This window comes from Jaculus jaculus, chromosome X (genome assembly GCF_020740685.1).
Source record: "Jaculus jaculus isolate mJacJac1 chromosome X, mJacJac1.mat.Y.cur, whole genome shotgun sequence".
In the NCBI taxonomy this organism is placed as follows: Eukaryota; Metazoa; Chordata; class Mammalia; order Rodentia; family Dipodidae; genus Jaculus; species Jaculus jaculus.
The window spans coordinates 68964950-68992165 of record NC_059125.1 but is presented as its reverse complement, the minus strand read 5'-3'; the positions used below and the strand labels follow the sequence as shown (position 1 = coordinate 68992165).

Genomic DNA, 27216 nt, shown 5'->3' with positions numbered 1-27216 from the left:
TCTTGGTAGAGAGCAAATTGTAATTGTCTGTAAATTTGTACACAATTGTGTAATTCTGTATAAATTGTGTATAAATTTCAAATGCCTTGCTTTTTAGTAGCATTGTAATACATTTCCAGTGTTCGTGTTTATGGAGAGGTAAATAGTACATTGTTTCAAATGCCTAACTATTTGGATGCAATAAATTTGTGTAAAACTTTTTTCTTGTTTAAGCATTTAATTTTAATTATGATATATCATTTCATAGGAGTTTTTAAGATTTTATTAGGCTCAAGATAAATAGGCTAGCTTGGCATTCCTGAAATTGAGGAAGGGTAAATATTTTTTTTTTAATTTTCAAAAACACATGTACTTGTATTTATGAAGGTTTAATAAAAGATTCACTATTCTTATCTTTTTTATCTTAAACTTGTGATATTTAGAAAATAAAAAATAAGGACATTGGTAGTTTTTGAGTTCATTAAAAAGGTCCTATCTTAATATTAGTGATTTTAAATAGATGTTACTGTTAGTTCACCAGTTCTTATATAGCATCATTTACACTTGAATGTGAATGAATCCAATTGTGAGTTAAAATGTTCTAATCTGGAAATTGATTTCTATTAATTGCATTTACTTAATGAGCAGTTGCAAAATATAGGTAGATTGAAATTGAAATCATTTTAATATATATTTGAAATTTTATTATTAATTTATGAGAGAGGATAAGAATAAATGGGTGTGCCAGTCACTCAAGCCATTGCAAACAAACTCTAGACATAGGTACCTCCATTTGCATCTGTCTTATGTGGGTACTGTGGAATGGAAACTGGGTCCTTAGGCTTCATAGGCAAGCACCTTAACTGCTAAGCCATTGTTCCAGCACCTGACATCATTTTTCTGATTGAGATTTTTAGAAACACACTAGTGACCTTATAATTTTAAATTTGTATAACTCAGAATTTATTTTAGATTTTCCATCATAGGTTTTCTGTTATGTTTCTGAATAGTAAAGTAATAAATGTTGTCAGATTAGAAAAAAGTATTTATGTTCATGCCCACATGCATGTGTACATGCTTGCAAATGAACGCTAGCCTCTTGGGCACACTAGAGCAAAGTGCCACTGCAAATATGCACCAGGTACTTGTTCCACTTTTTTGGTGTCTAGCCTAAGTAGATGGTTTGGGAATTGAGCTTGGGCTGTCAGGCTTTGCAAGCATACACCTTTAAGCAGCTGAGTTGTCTTCCCAGCTCCAGATTTTTTTTTTTTTGATGTGTGGTCTAGCCCAGACTGACCTGGAATTCCCTATGGAGTCTCAGGCTGGCCTTGAACTCTCGGCGATCCTCCTACCACTGTCTCCCCAGTGCTGGGAATAAAGGCGTGCGCCACCATGCCCAGCCCAGCTCCAGATTTTTTACATTATACACATAATTTAATTTACTTATGTTTGTCATTGGGGCAATGTTTTCATTTGCTTTTTTTTTGATTTTTTAAAAATTTTTATTAGCATTTTCCATGATTATAAAAAAAATCCCATGTTAATTCCCTCCCCCCTACTTTCCCCTTTGAAATTCCATTCTCTATCATATTACCTCCCCATCACAATCATTGTACTTACATATATACAATATCAACCTATTAAGTACCCTCCTCCTTTTTGAATACCTCTTTGTTGAATTTTAAGTTGCTTTTTTCTTTGAAAAGATGTGCATCGTTTTATTTTAATTTATTTGAGAGAGGGAAAGTGGTAGAGAGGGAGAGGGAAAGAGAGGGAGGGAAGGGGAGAGGGAGGGGAGGAAGGGAGGGAGAGAGGGAATGGATGCACCAGGGCTTCCAGCTACTGCAAATGAACACCAGATGCATGCGCCACTTTGTGCATCTGGCTTACGTGGGTACTGGGGAAACGAACTGAGGTCCTTTGGCTTTGTAGGCAAGCACCTTAACTGCTAAGCCATCTCTCCAGCTCTATTTTTTTTTTAAGTTTATGGTTGCAATTGAATGCACTGGCATTGAATACAGGTTGAATATTCCTCATCCAAAATGCCTGTGACAAGTGTTTCAGATTATGGAGTTTTGTTTCTGCTTCTTTTTTTTTTTTTTTTTTCCGAGGTAGGGTCTCACTCTATCTGATCTGGAATTCACTACGTAGTCTCAGGGTGGTCTCGAAGTCTTGGTGGCCCACCTACCTCTGCCTCCCAAGTGCTGGTTTTAAAGGTGTGTACCACCATGTCCAGCAAGATTATGGCGTTTTTAAGATATTATTGTACTTGCCTGGACTACCAGTTTCACATTCTTAATTTGCACATTCAAAGAACTTCAGACCATGTAATGTTTCAGATTTTGGATTAAGAATGCTTAGCATATACATTATGATTTCTTCATGTTTCCATAATAATGCTTTCATATATTACAATGGTAGTATGATCATTATTTTTGGAGTATTATTCACATATTTTGTAGAATATAAAAATTTTTAAATTATGCTTGAGACTTAAATCACAAATTGCTAGATTCTTTTAAAATAAACATTCTTTTGTTTCCCAATATTTTTTTTGAGGTAGGGTCTCACTCTAGCCCAGGCTGACCTGGAATTCATTGTGTAGTCTCAGGGTGTCCTTGAACTCATGGTGATCCTCCTACCTCTGCCTCCTGAGTGCTGGGATTAAAGGCATGCACCACTACGCCTGGCTGTTTCCCAATTTTTTTAAAAAAATATTTTTATTTATTTGTCTGCAAGCAGAGAGAGAGAGAGAGAGACAGAAGACAGACAGATGGACTATGTGTACCAGGGCCTCCAATCACTGCAAACTTCATGCATATGTCACTTTATGCATCTGGCTTTACGTGGGTATTGGGGAATTGAACCTAGGTCCTTAGGCTTCTCAGGCAAGCACCTCAACCACTAAGCCATCTCTCCATCCCTTGTTTCCCTATTTTGAGAAAAAGCTGAAGTTTTTATATGCAAACCCTTTCTTGCCATGTAAGCATGCACAATATACACACTATTATTGAAGAATACTTACTTGGTTCTAATTATATGCCACATTTTCTCTGTGGGTAGGACTAAATAATTTTTGTTTCATAGAAGCAAATCTGATGTGCAGATTGCTCATTGGTGATAGAAGTTTTATCATATTTATAGAGTAGATCTAGGTAATAATAGTCTTTAAAAAGATTTCTTGTTCTAGCCAGGCATATTGGCACACACCTTTAATTCTAGCACTTGAGAGGTAGAGACAGGAGGATAGCTGTGAGTTCAAGGCCACCCTGAGAATACATAATGAAGTCCAGTTCAGTCTGGGTTAGAGTGAGACCCTTCCTTGAAAATCAAAAACAAACCAAAACATTATATCATTAGGTAGGCAGTAGTTTTGCCTTTTAAACTAGGAAATATGCTGATACTATGTTTTTTCTTCTCCTACGTTTTTTTTTTTTTTTTTTTTTTTTTGTGAGATAGTGTCTCACTCTAGCTCAGGCTGACCTAGACTTCACTAGGTAGTCTCAGGATGGCCTCAAAGTCAATGATCCTCCTACCTGTGCCTCCTTAGTGCTGGGAATGAAGGCGTGTGCCACCATGCCCGGCAAAATTATTATTATTATTATTTTTAATGATCGCTTTGTGCTACTACTGAGCTAACATGTTTCAGAAAGAGACTAATGATTCCTGGATGTTTCACATGTTAATGAAGGTATTTAATAATTATTTACTTGATTTTACTAGAATTAATGGTATGTCCTTTAATCATAAGACTTTTACTTCTATCTTAAAACACTTAAAATGTCTATCTCCTGTGTCTGTCTGTACCTGTTACTGTCTGTGATTTTTTTTCCCTTTCACTGGTTCTTATTCAATTACTAAAATTATTTTGGTTCATTATTATGCTTGAATAAACAATGATAGTATTTTAAATTATTTTGTTTGCATTTTGATCAAATAAGGGTTTTAAATATTTAGCCTATATAAAATATTAATAACTATGGTTATTAATTCCATGTAGCTTCTCTTTTATACTCAAGTTTGTTAAGTCATTTGATATTAATTTTACTGGTACCCTCAACATAAATGGAAATGGACTTTTAAGAATTATAGACATAGAAAATGTGACTCATAGTATTTGGAGCTGCTGTTTAGGTTTTGATTCTTTGGCAATTTTATCATTATCTTACAAATTTCACTATTTTTGGGTACAGATCATTGTGTTTCAGTCATCCTTTATTTTATTCATTTATTTATTTTTGTTTTTTTTCGAGGTAAGGTTTCACTCTAGCTCAGGCTGACTTGGGGAATTTATTGTGTACTCTCAGGGTGGCCTCGAACTCATGGTGATCCTCGTACCTCTGTCTCCCGAGTGCTGTGATTGAAGGCATGTGCCAGCACTCTTGGACTTAAAAAATTATTATTATTACTTTTTTTTGAGATAGGGTCTTGCTGTAGTTCAGGCTGACCTAAAATTCATTGTGTAGTCTCACATTGGCCTTAACTCAGCAAATTTCCTACCTTACCAAGTGCTAGGGTTAAAGGTGTTTGCTACAACACCCAGCTGAGAGAGAACGAGAGAGAGGGAGAGGGAGAGGGAGAGGGAGAGGGAGAGGGAGAGGGAGAGGGAGAGGGAGAGGGAGAGGGAGAGAAAGATCATGCAAATTTGAATGAGAGAATGGGCTTTCTTTCTCCTTCCCCTTATAAACTAATAAAATATTTAAAACTATGTGTTCTTTCTCTCTTCCCTTGTAAGTAAATAAAGTATTTAAAATATGTGGTAATTTATTGCTATGTATACTCAGAATTATTATTTTTTTTTGAGGTAGGGTCTTACTCTAGCCCAGGCTGACCTGGAATTAACTATGTAGTCTCAGGGCGGCCTCAAATTCACAGTTATTCTCCTACCTCTGCCTCCCAAGTGCTGGAATTAAAGGCATGCACCACCACAACTGTTTCTAGAAAAGTATTTTGTTTAAATAGCATGTATTTAAACATATTGTCTTATTTAGACTTGTTTACTTCATGTTATATTGTGACATTGTATACAGAATGTAGAAAAACAATTCTTAAAACAAATTTTGTTATCTTTGTATATAGGTGCATAGTATTTTGTCCTTTAAAAAATGTAATATTTGTATGAAAAATTTCCTTCAACTTGTTTTCAGAGCTTTTGTTTTTGTTTTTGTTTTTCTAGGTAGGGTCTCACCCTGGCCCAGGCTGACTTGGAATTCACTATGTAGTTATGTATTCTCAGGCTGGCCTTGAACTCACAGCGATCCCCCTACCTCTGCCTCCCAAGTATTGGGATTAAAGGTGTGCACCAACACTGCATGTGTTCAGAGATTTTTTTTTTAAATGTGTGTGTTTATTCAAGATAGGTTCTCACTCTAGCTGAGGCTGACCTAAAACTCACTATGTATTCTCAGGGTGGCCTTGAAATCATTGCAATCCTCCTACATTTGCTTCTCAAGTGCTGGGATTAAAGGCATGAGCTAGCATGCATGGCTCAGAGCTTCTTTAATAATAAAATGTAGCTGCAGCTTGTATATTAGATGGGCTGTCATTATGCTTTACAAATGAAGCTTACTGGACTATAGATGTTAAAAAAGTTAACACTTGGAATTTTTCATTTCAAAATACACAAATTTAAAACCAGTGAATCTGTAGTGTTTATGTCCAGGCACAATTAACACAGAAGTATTTGATGTATAGAGACTATAGCACTGACATATTAAAACTAATAGTAATTTGGGGTTTAGGATCTTAGTCTATATACTCCTGGCTTTGTCACTAACAAGCTTTGTTTCTTTGTCTAAGTCATTTCCCTTCTGTAAGAATTGTTCCTTCATCTGTACAAAGGCATAATTCGGATCTAATATTCTTTCTACTAGCTCTCACTTTTTGTGTTATTCTTTTTTAAATTATTTATTTATTTATTTATTTGAGAGCGACAGACACAGAGAGAAAGACAGAGGGAGAGAGAGAATGGGCGCGCCAGGGCTTCCAGCCTCTGCAAACAAACTCCAGACGCGTGCGCCCCCTTGTGCATCTGGCTAACGTGGGACCTGGGGAACCGAGCCTCAAACTGGGGTCCTTAGGCTTCACAGGCAAGCGCTTAACCGCTAAGCCCAGTGTTATTTTTGTTCTGGCTTTTCTTGTAAGAGCTAGCTAGTGTAAGAGTTTGTTCTCCCTCTCTTTCTCCCTCCCCTTCCCCTCTCCCTCTCCTCTCTTTCTCTCTCTCTGGTTTTTCTAGGTAGGGCCTTGCTGTAGCTCAGGCCAGCCTTGAAATCAAAGCGATTCTCCTCCTTCTACCTCCCTAGTGCATGGGATTAAAGGTTTACACCACCACACCTAGTGACATCTTTTTCTTGATTGCTCCTTATAAGGAAATTCAACATTCTTTTGAGTCAATAATTTTTTGTTGTATCAATAGATTTTTATATCCACAAAAGGTGATTTCCTTTCCTGTTTGAGCACTTAAATTGAGACATTCTTCATTTCCTTTATAGATAGAAGAAGCATAATTGTTAAAGTCTTTCTTGGCTTATTTTGTTTTGTTATTTTTATTTTTATTTATTTATTTATTTGTGAGAGAGAAGGGGAGAGAGGGAGAGAGAGAGAGAATATGAATGGGTGCACCAGGGCCTCTAGCCAACTGCAAACGAACTCCTGATGCATGTGCCACCTTGTGCATCTAACTTACGTGGGTCCTGGGGAATTGAGCTTTCGAACTGGGGTCCTTGGGCTTCACAGGCAAGCACTTAACCAATAAGCCTTCTCTCCAGCCTTTTTTTGTTTGTTTGTTTTACAGGTAGGGTCTCGCTCTACCTCAAGCTGGCCTGGAAATCACTATGTAATATCAGGCTGGCCTTGAACCCATGGTGATTCTCCTACCTCTGCTGGGATCAAATGCATGCACCACCACACTTGGCTTTCATGGCTTTTTAATTTTTTGTTTTCCTGTATGTTTATTTGTGTTGTTAGGTTCATTTCCTATTATTTTATTTTTTGGTTTCTTTTAGTAGATGAAGTATAATTAAGCATTATCTTAGTGTTCATTATTTAACTTAGAAGACTTAGTTAATGTGGATTTTGGGGTCCTATTATTTATCCTTTCATTCACCAGTTCTGATCATTGTTTGTGGGTTTTTCAACCCTTATTCCCATATCGTTCCCTCCTCCCTTTCAGGAAAATGGAGGAGTGCTTCCATTAACTCCAGCTCTGCTCAGGTTTTCTGCCACAAGAGTGGCACAACCTGTGCCTCTAATGCTTCTGATAGAATCCTGACTTTGGATGCTCCACCTGCCCCAAATTATAATATTGAGCTTTGAGATTCCAGGGGAAGTACTTTGTTGCTTGGATGAGTTTCCCAGAAACGTCTTGGAAAGCCTCAAGAAACAAACTTCAGACCAAACAGAATCAACTAGGGATCATGATTATACATTCATCACATGTATACCAGCATGGGTCCAGCCGAGGCCTCCAAAATGATGCTTTGCCAGCCTCAGCTGGTTCTCAAGTGATGATGTCTTTGAAGTCTCTGTGGCCCGTGACTCCAGAGTTAAGGTAGTGGAGTTTCCTTTTAAAGCATCTCACTTAAGGCTTTGTAGGTGGGGCACATCTCACCTGGGCATGCTTCCTGACTACTCAGATTCAGCCCTTAGGTCCTTTAAATTAAATTCTAATTTTGGGATGTAGAAGGTTATGTTATAAGCCAGGTTTATAGCACAGTGTAGTTCTTTGACATAGTAGAATTGACCCATCAGTCATAATTTATGCTGAGTTATGCATCTTTATTAACATTCTATTTTACTTTTTTTTTGGCTTTTTGAGGTAAGGTCTTGCTCTAGCCCAGGCTGACCTAGAATTGAGTTATGTAATCTTAGGGTGGCCTCAAACTTGGCGATCCTTCTACCTCTGCCTCCCAAGTGCTGGGAGTAAAGGCGTGTGACACCACCACCTGGCAACATTCTTAATTTATGTGGCTATAAACAAGGTTTTTCTTTTTTCAAAAGTTAAAGAAATGTGTTAGCTATTAAAGCTTAGAGTCTCCATTGCTCTTTAACTAGTGATTTGGAGAAAAAAATGACCATTATTTGAAGTTTGCAGTTTCTCTGCTTCTAAAATAACCATCATTCTTCTACATATTATAATCTTAACTGAAGGTTAATGGTAAGTTGTCATTCTTCAGTATGTGGATTTTATTTTCTATGATTTATTATGTCATTAGTCAATATCCAATTGTTTCTTACTATCTCTTGTGGATCTTGTTTCTTAGATTTTTTTTGAGGTAGGATCTTGCTCTAGCCGAGGCTGACCTGGTGTTTAGTCTCAGGCTTGCCTCAAACTCATAGCAATTCTCCTCCCTTGGCCTCCTGAGTGCTGGGATTAAAGGCATGCCCCACCATGCCTGCATTTCTTAACTTCTTAAAGATTTAGAATTTGAAAATGAATTAGGTAGGTAGGTTTGTCTATTTTGACCTCGTATTTACTAAATATATTCTTAGCAGCCTAGTGTTTGAAAGGAAATTATGGAGTTACATACAATCAACAACCAAGTTTTTATAACTAATAGGGAATTTTAAATGGTTTTTGAATTTATTGCCACAAACTGAAATCAGATTATTACACTTAACATTTAGAGTAACTAGATTCATAATTTAGTGTTATTGGCCCATTATTATCCTATCCAAATGATGATAAAATATTTCCTTGTAACTATTAATGAAATATGATTTTCTATTTCTAATCTAATCTAATCTAATCTAATCTAATCTCAAATATTTTATACCCATGCATACATTTATTCATTTCAAAATTCCTTTCCTGAATTGATTTGAGAAGATTTTTTTCTTGTTCATGAGCAGTTAAAATCTGGTGTGTATTCAAGATGATTTTAATAAAATTTCTCTCTAAAAATAATTTCATTTGATTTAAGATGGGTATGGTGGGGCATGCCTTTAATCCCAGCAATCGGGAGGCAGAGTTAGGAGGATCGCTGTGAGTTTGAGGATACCCTGAGACTATTTAGTGAATTTCAGGTCAGCCTGTGCTAGAGCGAGACTCTACCTTGAAAAAGCAACAACAACAACAAAAAATAATAATTTCATTCAATTTAAAGGAATTCCATTTATTTTGTAATGTTTTATTAATTTTAGGAAAATGTATTGGAAAAAGTTTTCTTTTATACAATGATGAAATAAATGCTATTTCATTATTTTGGCAAAATAAAAAGTTGTGACCCTTTAGTAGTCCTTGATTGTAAGATGTTCATAGTAAACAATAACAGGTCAGCAAATCACTGAACTAAAATTTTCTACCATTGAATGAATCCTTGATTGAAAATGTGAGTGTTTGCTAAGAAATGGAAAGAGGAATTTCAAATCAAGAAAACAACAAAGGTTCCATAATGGTAGCAATATTATTTTCACTGAGCTTGTCTTGGTTCCTGAATGTTAATTTGTTAAAAGGTAGCATATAGTAAAGTTTAAATTTTGCCATCTTCCTTTTGAACATTTTTTAACTTTATTTATTTATTTATGTGTGTGCGTGTGTGTGTGCGTGTGTGTGGGGGGTGGGGGGGAATGTACGTGCCATGGTTTCCAGCCACTGCAAATGAACTCCAGGCACATGGGCCCTCTTGTGCATCTGGCTTATGTGGGTCATGAGTAATCGAACCGTGGTCCTTTGACTTTACAGGCAAATGCCTTAACCACTAAGCCATCTCTCCAGCCCCATTTTGAACACTTTTATAATGTATCCTTTTGTTACTATGGTTTAGAAATTAATGGCAGAAAGGATACTCTGATCAATCCCCTTGTCTGGAACAGAAGCTTCATGATTATTTTTAAAAATATTTTATTTACGCCGGGCATAGTAGTGCACGCCTTTAATCCCAGTCCTCGGGAGGCAGAGGTAGGAGGATTGCTGTGAGTTCAAGGCCAGTCTGAATCTACGTAGTGAATTCCAGGTCAGCCTCAGCCAGAGTGAGACCCTATCTTGAAAAACTGAGAAAAAATGTGTGTGTGTGTGTGTGTGTGTGTGTGTGTGTGTGTGTGTGTGTGTGTGTACATATAGATGAGATTAGTTACTTGACAGAGAGATAGAGGGAGAAGGGAGAGAGAGAGAATTGGTATGCCAGGGTCTCCAGCCAGTGCAAACAAACGCCAGATGCATGTGCTACCTTTTGCATCTGGCTAATGTGGGTCCTGAGGAATCAAACCTGGGTCCTTTGGCTTTGCAGGCAAATGCCTTAACCACTAAGCCATCCCTTCAGCCCCATGATTACTTTTTGTTTTTTGAGGTAAGCTGTCACTCTAGCTGAGCTCACCTGGAATTCACTGTGTAGTCTCAGGATGGCCTCAAACTCACGGTGATCCTCCTGCATCTGCCACTCAAGTGCTGGGATTACAGGCGTGTGCCACCATGCCCAGCTATGATTATTTTTTTGTTTATTTTTATTTATTTATGAGTGACAGACAGAGAGAGAAAGAGGGAGAGAGAGAGAGATCGAGAGAGAGAATGGGCACACCAGGGCCTCCAGCCACTGCAAACGAACTCCAGATGCATGTGCTACCTTGTGCATCTGGCTTACGTGGATACTAGGGAATTGAGCCTGGAATCGGGGTCCTTAGGCTTCACAGGCAAGTGCTTAATCACTAAGCCATCTCTCCAGCCCCCTGGCTGTGATTATTTTTATCTTGCAATTTCACATGACTTTATTGTAAACATGGAAACTTCCTAGGAATATATATATATATTTTTAATTATTTTTATTTATTTATTTGAGAGTGACAGATAAAGAGGGAGACACACAGAGAGAATGGGCATGCCAGGGCCTCCAGCCACTGCAAACGAACTCCAGACGCATGCGTCCCCTTGTGCATCTGGCTAACATGGGTCCTGGGGAGTTGAGCCTTGAACCGGGGTCCTCAGGCTTCACAGGCAAGCGCTTAACCATTAAGCCATCTCTCCAGCCCTAGGAATATATTTTAACATAGGATGTTATTAGTAAGTTTTTTTTTTTCCTTTTAAGAATCAATTTTAGTATTAGCAAATGGGGCTATTAGAGTATATTAGGAGCCAGGTATGGTGGTGCACACCTTTAATCCCAGCACTCAGGAGGCAGAGGTAGGATTGCCATGAGTTCAAGGCCACCCTGAGACTACTCAGTGAATTCCAGGTCAGCCTGGGCTAGAGTGAAGCCCTACCTTGAAAAACCAAAATAAGTAAATAAAAATAAAAGAGTATATTGAGAAATCTTGTGAGCAAAACTTACTGCACTTTCTTTTTCTGAAAGTAATTTGTGTTCTTTTAGCATGTGTGATTAGTAGCACTTATGTTCCTTTTCTGTTCTAGCTTGTATACTAGTAGTGATTTTCTTGACTTATTTTTCAGTATTTGGTATTATTTTCACCTGGCTAATAGGTATATGAAAAAAGTATAAGTATGCTCCAAAAATAGTGTCCTCCAGTTTGAGGCACTGTTCTGTAATATAGTACTTTATTACACACTGATTTTTCCAAGAATATGTTTTCCTGTTAAGTAAAACAACTTCTGTAAAGTTTTATCTTGAAATGTGATTTGTTTGGATAAGTAGATATACTTTTGTACTTGTCTCACATTGTACTTGCTGCATAATGTCAGCAGAGTAAATACAGTATTGGAAGTCTATCCTACCACAAGTTTTAATTTTTCAAATAGTCCATAGAATGTATTCCTGGGATTTTTCAGTATATTGCATAATTGTATGGAATTGAAAAATAATCATTGTGATAAACATTTTCAAAACTGCCTGTAGCTTTGGTGAAACATGGTTTTTGTTAGTCTTTTATGGTGTAAAATCTATTAAAGTGTTTATTTCTATTTTGATATTGAGAATTCTGTTTTTGTTTTTAATTTGCTGTACTTCACCCCCCAATGTATAGCTTTTTATTGTGTTTTTACTCTCAAGAATTGCCAAGAAGATGCTTTTAGAAGAAATTAAAGCCAATCTTTCCTCTGATGAGGATGGATCTTCAGATGATGAACCAGAAGAAGGGAAAAAAAGAACTGGAAAACTAAATGAAGAAACCCCTGGAGATGAGGGTGAGCTCCCCAAACAGAAGTGTAGGATGCCATAATTTGATTCTTTGACCATTCTGTCCCTGAAGAGTATTTGTATCCCAGACTGGCTTCAAGAAATTTCAGTATATGCATTGAAATTTGTTAAAATGTTTAAAATTTTATTCCCATTACTCCTTTGAGTAATTTATAATAACTGTGAACATTATTCTAGTTCTGTCATTTATGCCAATTATCAGATGATTTTCCAAGGAAAAAAATTTTGTACTTTAAGGTGTTAATGCACTGTTAATATTTTATTAGGTGTTAAATATTTTATTTTTATTTATTTATTTATTTGGCAGGGAAAGAGGGAGAGAAAGAGAGAGAGGAAGGGAGAGAATGGGCACACCAGGGCCTCCAACCACTGCAAACGAGCTCCAGACACTTGCGCCCCCTTGTGCATCTGGCAAATGTGGGTCCTGGGGAGTTGAACCTGGGTCCTTTTGCTTTGCAGGCAAATGCTTTAACTGCTAAGCCATCCCTGCAGCCCTCATTAGTTTTTACTAATCAAAGCTGATGAGTGAGATAACTTGCTATCACCAGATACAAAGATACGGCATTCTGGCCTTTACTTAAATTTTGGTAATTGTGAATAGACAAAATATATTGTCTAAAGCATTTAAAGGAAGGATACTCTGAAAAGGGATTTATTGGTATATTTTCTTCATTTAGAAAGTAAAAATCAAGTCAATTCTGAATCTGATTCAGATTCTGAAGAGTCTAAGAAGCCAAGATACAGACACAGGCTTTTGAGGCACAAACTAACTGTGAGTGATGGTGAATCTGGCGAAGAAAAGAAGACAAAGCCTAAAGACCACAAAGAAACTAAGATCAAAAATAGAAGGAAGGGTAAGACACTTAAATTCCAAATATAATGAGAATATTGGTTTTATAAATGAGTTACAATAATGAAATTTAAGTATTTCTGTTCAAACGATTAACCATCAATGGTGAGATTATCAGTACATTGGCAATAACTTTTCTCACTCATGTGTTAAATAAAAAAAAATTCAAAGCTGTTGGTTTATGCCTGTACTCCCAGCATCCATGAAGTAGAGGCATGAGAATTAGGAGTTCCTGAGGCCATTCTGAACTACATGAATCTTCGTGTAAAAACAAAGAAACAAGAAGTTAGAGTAGGATTTTATTTAATACGTAAAATATACTTAAAGGCTGTGTAGAAAATACACAACTGCTAGTAGAAAAGCACTGTTTTTTAGAAAGGTAGAAGATGCAATTAATTTGAGTAGATCTGTTTAAGCTTTGTCTATAGCCATACCACCCTCAACATACATGATCATTTCAGATCTCTCTTTTTTTAATTGGATTATTTATCTTCTTTTTTTCTTTTTTAAAAATTTTTATTAGCATTTTCCATGATTATAAAAAAATATCCCACGGAAATTCCCTCCCCCCCCCCACTTTCCCCTTTGAAATTCCATTCTCCATCATATTACCTCCCCATCTCAGTCATTGTACTTACATATATACAATATCAACCTATTAAGTACCCTCCTCCCTGGCCCGCCCATTCTCTCTCTCTCTGCCTGCCTCTCTCAAATAAATAAATCAAAATAAACAACAACAAAAAAAGAAGATGAAGAAAGGAAAGCAAAATCAGTAAAACTGTAAAACTTGCTTGTTGATACCAGTCCTATACTTGGAGTTAGGTAATATATACAGCTATTTTCAAATTGATTATTTACGTGACTCTAACATGTTCTTTTCATCAGTGCACTGTTAAAGTAATTCAAGCTTCTATATGTATATGTTTTCTTAGAAAGCAGCATACAATCAATCTCAAATGACTTTGTAAATGTAAAGAAACCAATGTGGATGAGTAACATATTAAGGAGAAATAATGGAACTTTTAATTTTTATTTTAAAAATATTTTATATTTATTTATTTTGAGAGAGAGATACAGAAATAGGCAGGTAGAGAGAGAGAAAATGGGTGCACCAGGGCCCCCAGCCACTGCAAACGAACTCCAGATATGTGCGTCCCCATGTGCATCTGGCTTATGTGGGTACTGGGAAGTCGAACCTGGGTCCTTCAAGTGCCTTAACCACTAAGTCATATCTCCATCCCCTAATGAAACTTTTAAATCAGGTAGCTAGCATTTTAGTAATAAGGAAGTGTTTCCATTGATGAAGGTTTTGTGGAGTAGAAATTTAGTTAACTTCTGATTTATCTCAGGCTGTGGTAGTTTGTGCTTGCTTTTTAGCTTTGTTGTATTCCCCAGAAATCAAACTGTTCTTCTCTTTTCTGCTTTCATCTCCTTGAAAATTTGACTCTCTTTCCTTTTGTCCCATGTGAGGATTCTTTGTATTTAATTTTCCTTCTTTAGCTTTCCATTTCCTTTTTTCACAAAACCCCCTTGATATCTTCTTGCAGGGAATTTGAGCAAGAATTATCTATTAAAAGCTGGGCATAAATTTTTATTTTTTATTTTTTTAGGCAAGCCGAATAGTCTGGCCTGTTTTTTTTTGGTTCTGTTTTTCATGGTAGAGTCTTACTCTAGCTCAGGCTGACCTGGAATTCACTATATGGTCTCTGGATAGCCTCGAACTCATGGCAATTCTCCTACCTCTAAAGGCATGCACCACCACATCTGGCTCAGACTGGCCTTTTTTATGAAAGAGAGAGAGAGAGATAGATAGATAGATAGATAGCACATCAGAGCCTCTGGCCACTGCACTCTAACTCCAGATGCATGTGCCCCCTTGTTTGCATGTGTGACCTTCTGTGATTGTGTCACTGTGCATTTGGCGTATGTGGGACCTGGAGAGTCGAACATGAGTCTGTAGGCTTCACAGGTAAGCACTTTAACCACTAAGCCATCTGTCCAGCCATGGGCATGCCTTTTTTTTATAAAAGTATTATTTTATTGATGTCTTCCATAATTATAGATAATAACCCATGGTAATTCCCTCCTTGACCCCACTTTCCCCTTTGAAACTCCACTTTCCATCATACCTCTTCCCCTTCTCAATCCCTCTTTTTTTTTAATTTTTTTTAATTTATTTATTTGAGAGCGACAGACACAGGGAGAAAGACAGATAGAGGGAGAGAGATAGAATGGGCGCGCCAGGGCTTCCAGCCTCTGCAAACGAACTCCAGACGCGTGCGCCCCCTTGTGCATCTGGCTAACGTGGGACCTGGGGAACCGAGCCTCGAACCGGGGTCCTTAGGCTTCACAGGCAAGCGCTTAATCGCTAAGCCATCTCTCCAGCCCTCAGTCACTCTCTTTTATTCTGATGTCATCATCTTTTCATCCTATTATGGGGGTCTTGTGTAGATAATGACAGGCACTGTGAGATACACTTTGTGTCTGGAGGAGTGCGTTGTAAGGAGTCCTAACCTTCCTTTGGCTCTTATATTCTTTCCACCACCTCTTCCTCAGTGGACCCTGACCCTTGGAAGGTGTGATGGAGACATTTCAGTGCTGAGCACTCCTCTGTCACTTCTTCTCAGCACCATGGTTACTTCTGAGTCATCACAAGGTTATAGCCATCTGTAAAGAGAACCTTCTCTAACCAAAAGTGAGAGTAGCATTAATATATTGGTATGAACATTAAGAGAAGTGGTTACCGGGCAGTTTGGTGAGCATAGTGTATACATTTAGTCAGACACCAGCACATGTTATACCCCTAGGGCTCATGACTACCCCTGTTTCAGGTTTTCAGTGTCAGGCATGCATTCCCTCCCATGGAGCAGGCCTCCAGTCAAAGTAGAGGGTGGTTGGTTTTCCCCATAACAGACAGGGCATGAGTTTTTAATAGCTAATATAAGCCTATAATACCCACACTTGGGATGCTGAGGCAGCAAGACTATGAGTTTGAGACCAGTCTGGGCTGCAGTGTATTAAAATTTATTTAAAATGCCTTCCACCTCCCAAGAAAAGAATTATTCTTTTGAGGTTAGAGAAAGAAGTGCCACCTACATTTGTACTGTCCACTTCTGTTTTCAATTTATTGTCCAAAACCTTTCATTTTTGGTGTAGGAGAGAGTACACTCTTAAATACCCCATCATATTTTTATGGTTATAGTGATTGATACTCATATTTGAATTGCCTGGTTTTCTTTGTTTTGTAAAATATTTTGTTCCTATATTGTCTGGTTACTTGAATTGGGAAATGATGAAGGAAAAATAGAATAGCTTACTTACAAAATCTGATTAATTTAGAATGTATCAAAAAGATAAAAGATGTTAGTAGATAAAGTTGATAAAGCATTTGCCTTGAAAACCTGAACACCTGAGTTTGATTCCCAGAACCTATGTTGAATAAAAAGGTGGGCTTAGTGGCTCACACCTTTAATCCCAGCACTTGGGAGGCAGAGGTAGGAGGATCACTGTGAATTTGGGGTCAGCCTGGGACTATAGAGTGAGTGCCAGGTCAGCCTGGCCTAGAGTGAGACCCTGCCTTGAACAAGCCAAAAAAAGAAAATCTGTTATTATTTATTTGAGAGGGGGGTAGGGAAGGAGAGAAGGTAGGAGAGAGAATGAATCAGGGTTTGTCAGGGCCTCTTGCCGCTGCCAGTGAAGCTGTGACACTCGTACCAGTTTGTGTATCTGGTTTTATGTGGGTACTGGAGAATTGAACCTGGCTTCGAAGGCTTTGTAAGGAGATACCTTTAACTGTTGAGCCATCTCCACTCGAAGGCACAGCAGTCCTCCTACCTCTGTCTTCCAAGTGCTGTGATTAAAGGCATGTATCACTACATCCATCTTTTCAAATAAAGTTTGTTTTTGTTTGGTTGTGTGTTGTAGTCTTATGGCAGTGTGTATGGTATGTGTTTGAGGGTTTGTGTTGTGGGGTATAGGAGGTGAAGCTGAATAAAAAAAGTAGATAAATGTGTAGCTTAGGCTGGCCTTGAACTTCTGATCCTACTGCCTCTGTCTCTTAAGCAATTTTCTATGGGCATGTACCACCATGACTGGCTGCTTTTATTAAAAATAGTATTTATTAGCCGGGCATAGTGGCGCACGCCTTTAATCTCAGCACTTGGGAGGCAGAGGTAGGAGGATTGCTGAGAGTTCGAGGCCAACCTGAGACTACATAGTTAATTCCAGGTCAGCCTGGACCAGAGTGAGACCCTACCTCGAAAAAAAAATCATTTATTTAGACAGAGAGATGCAGAGAAAGAAGCAGACAGAGAAAGTTAGCATGGGCATGCCAAGGCTTCCTGCCACTGTAAATGAACTCCAGACATATGTCCCACTCTGTGCACCTGGCTTTACATGGGTGCTGGGGAATCGAACCTGGGCTGTCAAGGTCTTTGCAAGCAAGTGCACTTAAATGCTGAGCCATCTCTGTAGCCCAATATTTTTTTAAAAGAAAACAATTATTTATTTGAGAGAGTAGGAGAGAATGGACATGTTAGGGCCTCTAGCTACTGTAAATGAACTCTAGAATGCATGTGCCACCTTGTGCATCTGGCTTACATGGTTAGTGGGTGATGGAACCTGGGTCCTTAAGCTTCAGAGGCAAGTGCCTTTACTGCTAAGCCGTCTCCCCAACCCCAAAATTTGTTTGTATTGTTTCCATTTCCATCCTGTTCTCAACTATACACCTTAGTTTCCTCTCCCACCAAGGCTTTTTCTTCTGCTTTTATCCCACATTTGCCCTTTTGCCTTCCTGTCCTTTGTTGCCCTATCTTGATCTCCTATCTAATTTCATAGCCTGTTCCCACTGTTGCATCTTCTTATTTACGTATATAACCAGTTAAGATCCATGTATAGAGAGAACATACAATTTGTGCCGTTCTGGGTTTGGATCTTCTCAATATAATTCTTTCCAAATCTATCCATTTTTCTTCATAGCAGAGTAAAACTCCTTTGAGTGTATTTGCCCCATTTTCATTATTCAGCCATCAACTGATGGCTATCTAGGTTAATTCCATGTCCTAGCTATTGTAAATAATAAAATAGCAATGAACATGCATGTTCAAGTATTTTTATTGTAGGATATAGTTTCCTTTAGGTAGATGCCCAGGAATGGGATGATATATGGGTCATATGGTAGTCTAATTTTTTTTTTTTTTTTTGCTTTTAGACAAACCTCTTTACTGATTGATTACCTTAGTAGCTAATTTAGTGATAATTTTTACACTGTAATTTATGACATGATATGTTAACTTTTCAGATGCTACTATGGTATTTTGAAATTATTCTTATGCATAGTACCAAGATGTTAATTTCAAATGGTTCAATATCAAAAGTTTCTGTGTGTGTATGTAGCTAGAGATAAAATAAATTGAACAATAAATGGACTTTGATAAGTTACATATGCTCATTTAACCATGCTTTTAAATATTGGTAACTTTAAACAAGTCTGAAAATTAAATGCTTGATTAAAAATTAATACCAGGGGCCTGGAGAGATGGCTTAGTGGTTAAGGTGTTTGCCTGCATAGCCAAAGGACCTCTGTTCAATTTCCCAGAACCCATGTAAACCAGATGCACAAGGGGTCGCAGGCATCTGGAATTCATGTGCATTGCCAGGAGGCCCTGGCATGCCCATTCTCTCTCTCTCAAATAAATAAAATAAAAATAAAAGTTTTTTCTTTGAAAATAATACTAGGTTTTGGAGCTGGCCAGATGACTCAGCAGTTAAAGGCACTTGATTGCAAAACCTGCCCGCCCAGGTTCTGTGCCCCATTACCCACACAAAAGTTGGTATACAGGGGCTGGAGAGATGGCTTAGCAGTTAAGCTCTTGCCTGTGAAGCCTAACGATTCTGGTTTGAGGCTTGATTCCCCAGGACCCACATTAGCTAGATGCACAAGGGGGCACACACATCTGGAATTTGTTTGCAGTGGCTGGAGGCCCTGGCATGCCCATTCTCTCTCTCTATCTGCCTCTTTTTCTGTCACTCTCAAAAAAATAAATTAAATTAAAAAAAATTTTAAAAATGTTGGTATACAAAGTGATGCATGTGCTTGAAGTTCCTTTGCAACAACAAGAGGCCCTGCCATGTTCATTCATATTCTTTCTCTTTCAAATAAATAAATAAATTTAATACTGTTTAATATTATTTTTAATTATAGGATTTTCATTTTAAAATATTTATTTCTTTATTTTAATTAATTTTTAACAACTTCCATGATTATAAACAATATCCCATGATAATGCCCTCCCTCCCACCTACCTTCCTCTTTGAAACTCCACACCATCATAATTGCTCCCCCTCTCAATCAGTCTCTCTCTTATTTTGATGTCATCATCTTTTCCTCCTATTATGATGGTCTTGTGTAGGTAGCGTCAGGCACTGTGGGGTCATGAATAGCCAGGCCATTTTGTATCTGGAGGAGCATGTTGTAAGGAGTCCTACCCTTCCATTGGCTCTTACATTCTTTCTGCCACCTCTTCCACAATGGACCCTGAGCCATGGAGGGTGTGATTGTGATAGTTTAGTGCTGAGCACTCCTCTGTCAGTTCTTCTCGGCACCATGGTGCCTTCTGATTCATCCCATGGTCATTGCCATTTGAAAAGAGAAGCTTCTTTAACCAAAAGTGAGAGTAGCATAAATATATGGGTATGAACATTAAGAGAAATGCTTATTGGGCAGCTTGGTGAGCCATAGTACATACATTTAGCCAGATACCAGTGTTTTTTTTTTTTTTTTTTTTTGATGTAGGGTCTTGTTCTATCCCAGGCTGGCCTAGAGTTCACTATATAGTCCCTAGCTGGCCTCTCCTACCTCTGCCTTCTAAGGGCTGAGATGAAAGGTGTTGGGCACCATGCCCAATATAAACTTTATTTACTTACTTATTTATTTATTTACTTCATTTTTCAAGGTAGGGTCTCACTGTAGCTCTGGCTTACCTGGAATTCACTCTGTAGTCTCAGGGTGGCCTCAAACTCACAGTGATCCTCCTACCTCTGCCTCCTGAGTGCTGGGTTAAAGGTGTGTGCCACCATGCCTGGCTTCCAAACTTTATTTTTATGTCATACATGTCATCATATACATAGTCTGATATTAGTCTTGCACAGTGTTCTTAGTGTGCCTGCATTTTTTTTTTTGGTTTTTCGAGGTAGGGTCTCACTCTAGCTTAGGCTGTTCTGGAATTCACTATGTAGTCTCTTGGTGGCCTCAAATTCATGACATTCCTCCTACTCTGCCTTTAAAGTGCTGGGATTAAAGCTGTGTGCCACCATGCCTGGCTGTGTGCCTGCAGTTTGATAACTCTTCACATGAGTTCACTTGTGAATATTTTCAGTTGTGGAATCATTTTGAGACTCACATACAGATATTTCAGCATTTAATATCTTCTGATTAGTGATGGTCAACTTGTACCATTTGAATCATTAAGTAGTTTATTTTGTGCTCGCTTTGGCAGCACATATACTAAAATTGGAACGATACAGAGAACATTAGCATGGCCCCTGTGCAAGGATGACACGCAAATTCGTGAAGCGTTCCATATTAAAAAAAAAAGTAGTTTATTTTATATGCTATAATATGCATTCATGTGAAACATTCCTGATGTTCTTTATGTAATTCTATGAAATTTTTATGTGAAGCTATTGATAAATCTAGTGGAATTTTTTTCTGTTCTAAAATGTATATTAATTTCTTTTAATTGAAGTGAATTGTGAAGATTCAGAAGATTCTGATTTTCAAGAATCAGGAGTTAGCGAAGAAGTCAGTGAATCTGAAGATGAACAGCGGCCTAGAACAAGGTAAACATTACCTGTTTTTTTTCATGTTAAGAATTAATCTTTATGACTGTGCTTTTAAATTATTTGGAAATTTGCTATTGTTATCAATAAAGTTAAGCAAATGCATGGTGTAGTATTTTTATTTGAAATTATTCTTTTAAATCTTTTGAGGTAGGGTCTTGCTAGCCCAGGCTGACTTGGAATTCACTATGGAGTCTCAGGTTGACTTTGAACTCATGGCAATCCTCCTACCTCTGCATGCCAAGTGGTGGGAATAAAGGCACATGCCACCATGCCCAGCCTGAAATTAATTTTAAAAAGAGGAAGTAGAGATAGAGACTAGAGAGAGGCGGAAAGGGAAGGGTAATGAGGGTGAAAGTCATTATAGTTCATCATACACTTGAATGAAAATGTCATTGTGATGCCCATCACTTTTTACCATGAATCTACAGTAATAAAAAGAAAACATGGCCGGGCGTGGTGGCGCAAGTCTCTTTAATCCCAGCACTCGGGAGGCAGAGGTAAGAGGATTGCCGTGAGTTCAAGGCCACCCTGAGACTCCATAGTGAATTCCAGGTCAGCCTGGGCTAGAGTGAGACATTACCTCGAACCCCACTCCCCCAAAGAAAACAACAACAAAAAAACCCAAAAAACATGAACAGATTTAAGAACTATAATTATTGTGGATATTTAATATGACACTGCATGTAAAAGGTACTGCTACCTGTATGACAAATAGTAATGGTTCAATCACTACTAATTATTGGTCTTAGTAAGTTTTTAGAATGATGACAGTTTAATTTTTCAACATGCCCAGATTGTGAGTTAACATAAATTTTGGTTTATGTTTTAGCATAACATTTAATTTATGTTTTCATTGTGCAAAAGATATTCAATACATTGCTGTTTTTGTTTTTGTTTTGTGTTTTGATGTAGGATCTCACTCTAACTCAGGTTGACCTGTATTTCACTATGTAGTCTCAGGGTGGTCTTGAACTCATGGCAATCCTCCTACCTCTGCTTCTCAAGTGCTGGGGTTAAAGGTGTGTGCCACTACACCCGGCTTCAAGACATTACTCTTATTAGCAGAAAACTTAACAATAATACCATTATGTCTGAACTTTTCTGTTTTTCTTTTCTTTTTCTTTTCTTTTTCTTTTCTTTTTCTTTTCTTTTTCTTTTCTTTTCTTTTCTTTTCTTTTCTTTTCTTTTCTTTTCTTTTCTTTTCTTCTTTTTTCTTTTCTTTTCCCCTCCCCCCCCCTCTCTTTCTTTCTTTTTTTGAGGCAGGGTCTTGTTCTAGCCTGACAGACTTGAAATTCACTATGTAGTCTCAGGGTAGCCTTGAACTCACTGTAATCTTCCTACCTCTGCCTCCCCAGTACCTGGATTAAAGGCACCATGCCTGGCTTGAACTTTGCTAATTTAAGAGCAATATATGGTAAAAGTCTCATTCAATTTAAGATATGACTTGTGAGCTGAATTTTATTATACATACTTTGAAAAGAATGATGTTGGCAATCTATTTGTTACAGTTATATTCATTAACTATGTAAATTATTTTATTTATCTATTATTATTATTATTTTTTTTTGGTTTTTTTGAGGGAGGGTCTCATTCTAGCTCCTGCTGACTTGGAATTCACTCTGTAGTCCTAGTGTAGCCTTGAACTCATGGCTATCCTCCTACCTCTGCCTCCAAAGTGCTGGAATTAAGGGCATGCGCCACTATACCTGGCAACAATGTAAATTATTATTGCTATCATGTATGTCTAATAATGCTGGAAAGATGAAATCTGAAACATGAAATTTTATAACACCCAAGAGGTTATTAAAATTATAGTATATCACACCTAACCTACCCAGTACTATTTTTTTTGTTTCTCATATTTGTTTATTTGAGAGGGAGGAAGAGGAAGAGAGAGAGAGAAAATGGGAATGAATGAACGGTTATGTCAGGGCCTCCTGTCACTGCAAATGAACTCCAAATGAATGCCACACATTTTGTATCTAGATTTATGTGTTTACTGGGGAATTGAACCTGTGTTCTTAGTATTTGCAAGTAAGTGCCCTTAATGTGGAGCCATTTCTCTGCTCTCTCCTCCCCCATTATATAGTCAGCAGTTATAAAGGCAAAAGCAGACAAGGCAGCAAAACCAAATATTGATTTGGTAAGTGTTAAATAAGCTAAAAATTTGATTCTTTTGTCTATTCCTCATTCTCCAAAGAAGTGTACCAAGGAATTTTCTACCTACTTATGAGACGGGGTCTTACTGTGTGGTTTTGGCTGGCCTGCATCTCAACGTGGACCAGGGTGACCGCAAATTTACATTTTAAAGTTATTAAAAGTTTTAGCTTTAGATTTTGCTTTTAGAAATGCAAACAAATGTATATTTTAACATAGTGCATGATTCATTGAAGGAAACGGAACATGAAATACTGTATTTTACATTTAAAACTTCTGCAGGTCTGCAAAAAAAGCAGAATTAGAAGAAAATCAGCGAAGTTATAAACAGAAAAAGAAAAGACGACGCATTAAGGTTCAAGAGGATTCATCTAGTGAAAATAAGGTAATAATATTGTGAGCTTTAAATATAATTGACACTTTATATAGTAGTCTATTATAAACATTCTATTTTCTCTCTGTTCCATTTATTGATTGCCTTTGTTTGATTGATTTTATTTTGGAACCAGAGTACCACTTTAGGCCAGGCTGATCTTGAGCTTATAGTGATCCTTTCACCTCAACCTCCTGAATGTTGTTGTGAAAGGTGCACATCATCATGTCTGACTTACTTAATTGTATTGTATTGGCTTTTTAATATTTATACTCGTGGAAAGGCCATTCATTTATTCATTCATTCATTTTTTTAGAAAAGATCTTAGCCAAGGTTGGACTTGCACTAGTGATAGTCTTGCTGCAGCCTCTTGAGTGCTGTGATTACAAGATTTGTTTATTGAATATATAATATTTACAAGTATCAACTTGAGTTTTAAAAGTTAATTTAAATTTATTCATTTATTTACTAGAGAGAGAGAGAGAGGGAGGGAGGGAGAGAGGGAATGCCAGGGCCTCTAGTCACTGCAAATGAACTCCAGGTGCATGCATCACCATGTACATCTGGCTTACGTGGGAAATGGAGAATCGAACCTGGGTCTTTAGGCTTCATAGGCATGTGCCTTAACCACTCTCTAACCCTCAACTTGATTTTTATTTAAATTCTTTTACAAGAGGGAGGGAGGTAGAGACTGAGAGCGAGAGAGAGAGAGAGAGAGAGAGAGCGAGAGAGAGAGAGAGAGAGAGAGAGAGAGAGAGAGAGAGAGAGAGAGAGGCAGGGGGAAAGAGATTGGTATGCCAGGGCCTCAGCCACTACAATCAAACCCTAGACACTTATACCACCTAGTGGGCATATGCAATGTTGCACTTGCCTCGCCTTTGTGCATCTGGTTTACGTGGGATCTGGAGAATAGGACATGAGTCTTTGGGTCTCGCAGGCAAGTGCTTTAACCAGTAAGCCACATCTCAGGCTGACCTGGAATTCATTACGTAATCTCAGGATGGCCTTGAACTCATGGACATCCTCCTCCCTCTGCCTCCCAAGAACTGGGATTAAAGGTGTGCACCACCACTTTTTTTTTTTTAACTACTACCACTTTTTATTGCTAAATATAATTCTAAAAGTTTTTAGCATGTTTATTTCCACGATTAGTTTGTAAACTAATAGTATAATATGAAATGAATGATTTAAACAGTTTTCTGTTGTTTGATTCTGTGTTTAAATTCCATAGAGCAATTCTGAAGCAGAAGGAAAAGAGCAAGAGGAGGAGGAGGAGGAAGAAGAGGAAGAAGATGAAAATGATGATTCAAAATCTCCTGGAAAAGGCAGAAAGAAAATTCGGAAGATTCTTAAAGATGATAAGTTAAGAACAGAAACACAAAATGCCCTTAAGGAAGAGGAAGAGCGACGAAAACGTATTGCAGAGAGGGAGCGTGAGAGAGAGAAATTGAGAGAGGTAATCAACTCATATCTATTCACATGTAACTTTCATTGATGCATATCATGGGTATATTCCATTATTTCATGAGTGGAATGTTATAAAAAACCATAGATTTTCAGTTTAAAATAGTTTTTTTTTAATTGACAGCTTCCATAGTTACAGACAATAAACCATGATAATCTCCTCTCCCACTTTCCCTTTCCCAAATCCACATACCATCATATCACTTCTCTCTCTATATTAGTCTCTCTTTTATTTTGATGTCATCATCTTTTCCTTCTTTTATGAAGGTCTTGTGTAGGTAGTGTCAGGCTCTGCAAGGGCATGGATATCCAGGCCATTTTGTGTCTGGAAGAGTGCATTGTAAACACGCCTACCATCCTTTAGCTCTTACATTCTCTCTGTCACATCTTCTGCAATGCACTCTGAGCCTTGGAAAGTGTAATAGAGAGGTTTCCATGCTGAAAACTCCTCTGTTGCAGCTTCTTAGCACTATGATGCCTTTTGAGTCATCCCAGAAGTCACCGCCATCTGAAAAGAGAAGCTTCTCTAAGTAGCATTGATATATGGGTATGAACATTGAGGAAAGTGCTTACGGGGCAGTTTTGTGGGCATAATACAAGCATTTAGCCAGACAAGAGCAGGTGTTACACTCCTAAGGCTCATGACCTCCCCGACCCCAGGCTTTTGATTAGGTTTTCAGTACCAGGCATGTATTCCCACAAAAGACATGCCAGTATTGTACCCATTTGGTCATTTGGCCTGACTGGCCAAACTTGAGGTTTGTAGTGTCCACTGTTTTCAGTACTGATGTCTTTTGTCTCCCACAGGGCTGCATGTAGTACAGCTTATTCCAGCTTTATGTCAGTTGCTCTAAAGGGAAGAGGTTTTCAGCTCAGCCCCAGTTTGTTTTCTCAGTGACTTTGCAGCCCAGGCAGGTGGAGTCTTCAGTAATAGGGTCTTAACATCTATTCCTAGTGGGAAAGTAAGAGCCTTGGTAATGGCCTATAATGATTTGGGGGCATCAGGGCCCTCCTTTGGCAAAAACTCACTGGAAGGTATCCCATCCCTAGCACTGAAATTTTTTCCAGTAACAGTCTAAGGCTTATGGGTGTACCATTATCCAAAAGAAATAGGTTACCATATGCCTTATTCACAATATCTTGAGTTTTGATTAACTCTCCCCTACCCTTATTTTACTCTAACTTTTCTCCTGACCTTGCTTAGGTTATTCTACCCCAAGTAATCTGTTTACTTACATATATAGAGTATCATTCCCCTACGTCCACACCTCTCGTCTCTCCCTTATAGCCCTTTTGTAGCTTACAGGCCTCTGCTACTGATTTTTACTCCAACTCGCATACAAGTGTGTTTTTAATAGCACTATTGTCTGTGATTTATAAACCTTCATTAGTGTTCGAGGCCACCTGAGACTACACAGTGAATTCCATGTCAGCCTGGGCTAGAGTGAGACGCTACCTTGAGAAACAAATAAAATTAAATTAAAAAGCCCTCATTAAGGCTGGCAAGATGGCTCAGCAGTTAAAGGTAATTGTTTGCAAAGCTTGCTGCCCTGATTCGATTCTTTTGTTTTTTCCAAAATTTTTTCTTTTATCTTTTTTTTTTAATTTTTAAATTTTTATTAACATTTTCCATGATTATAAAAAAATATCCCATGGTAATTCCCTCCCTCCCCACCCCCACACTTTCACCTTTGAAATTCCATTCTCCATCATATTACCTCCCCATTACAATCATTGTAATTACATATACACAATATCAACCTATTAAGTATCCTCCTCCCTTCCTTTCTCTACCCTTTATGTCTCCTTTTTAAGTTACTGGCTTCTGCTACCAAGTATTTTCCTTCTCAGGCAGAAGACCAATCATCTGTACCTAGGATCCACATATGAGAGAGAACATGTGGTGCTTGGCTTTCTGGGCCTGGGTTACCTCACTTAGTATAATCCAGGTCCATTTTTCTGCAAATTTCATAACTTCATTTTTCTTTACTGCTGAGTAGAACTCCATTGTATAAATGTGCCACATCTTCATTATCCACTCATCTGTTGAGGGACATCTAGGCTGGTTCCATTTCCCAGCTATTATAAATTGAGCAGCAATAAACATGGTAGAGCACGTACTTCTAAGGAAATGAGATGAGTCCTTTGGATATATGCCTAGGAGTGCTATAGCTGGGTCATATGGTAGATCAATCTTTAGCTGTTTTAGGAACCTCCACACTGTTTTCCACAATGGCTGGACCAGATTGCATTCCCACCAGCAGTGTAGAAGGGTTCCTCTTTTTCCACATCCCCGCCAACATTTATGATCATTTGTTTTCATGATGGTGGCCAATCTGATAGGAGTGAGATGGAATCTCAATGTAGTTTTAATCTGCATCTCCCTGATGACTAGTGACGTAGAACATTTTTTTAGATGCTTATATACCATTCATATTTCTTCTCTTTGAGAATGCTCTATACCA

At 37.9% G+C, this 27216-nt stretch overlaps 1 protein-coding gene and 1 non-coding gene across 7 annotated transcripts in view; both read left to right on the top strand.

Moving 5' to 3' along the window:
• The window catches only part of Atrx (ATRX chromatin remodeler), a 249302-nt gene that overhangs the window by 111021 nt on the left and 111065 nt on the right, over positions 1–27216 (top strand). For all 6 annotated transcript variants that reach the window (XM_045140174.1, XM_045140173.1, XM_004666979.2 and 3 more), the window contains 5 exons: positions 11916–12049; positions 12740–12916; positions 20661–20754; positions 23197–23299; positions 24519–24743. In XM_045140174.1, coding sequence (XP_044996109.1) covers positions 11916–12049; positions 12740–12916; positions 20661–20754; positions 23197–23299; positions 24519–24743 — 733 coding nt within the window. The remainder of the gene's footprint in view (positions 1–11915; positions 12050–12739; positions 12917–20660; positions 20755–23196; positions 23300–24518; positions 24744–27216) is intronic.
• Positions 20396–20502, top strand: LOC123456819. Its single transcript, XR_006634697.1, has one exon. It is a non-coding gene; the product is annotated as a U6 spliceosomal RNA (small nuclear RNA).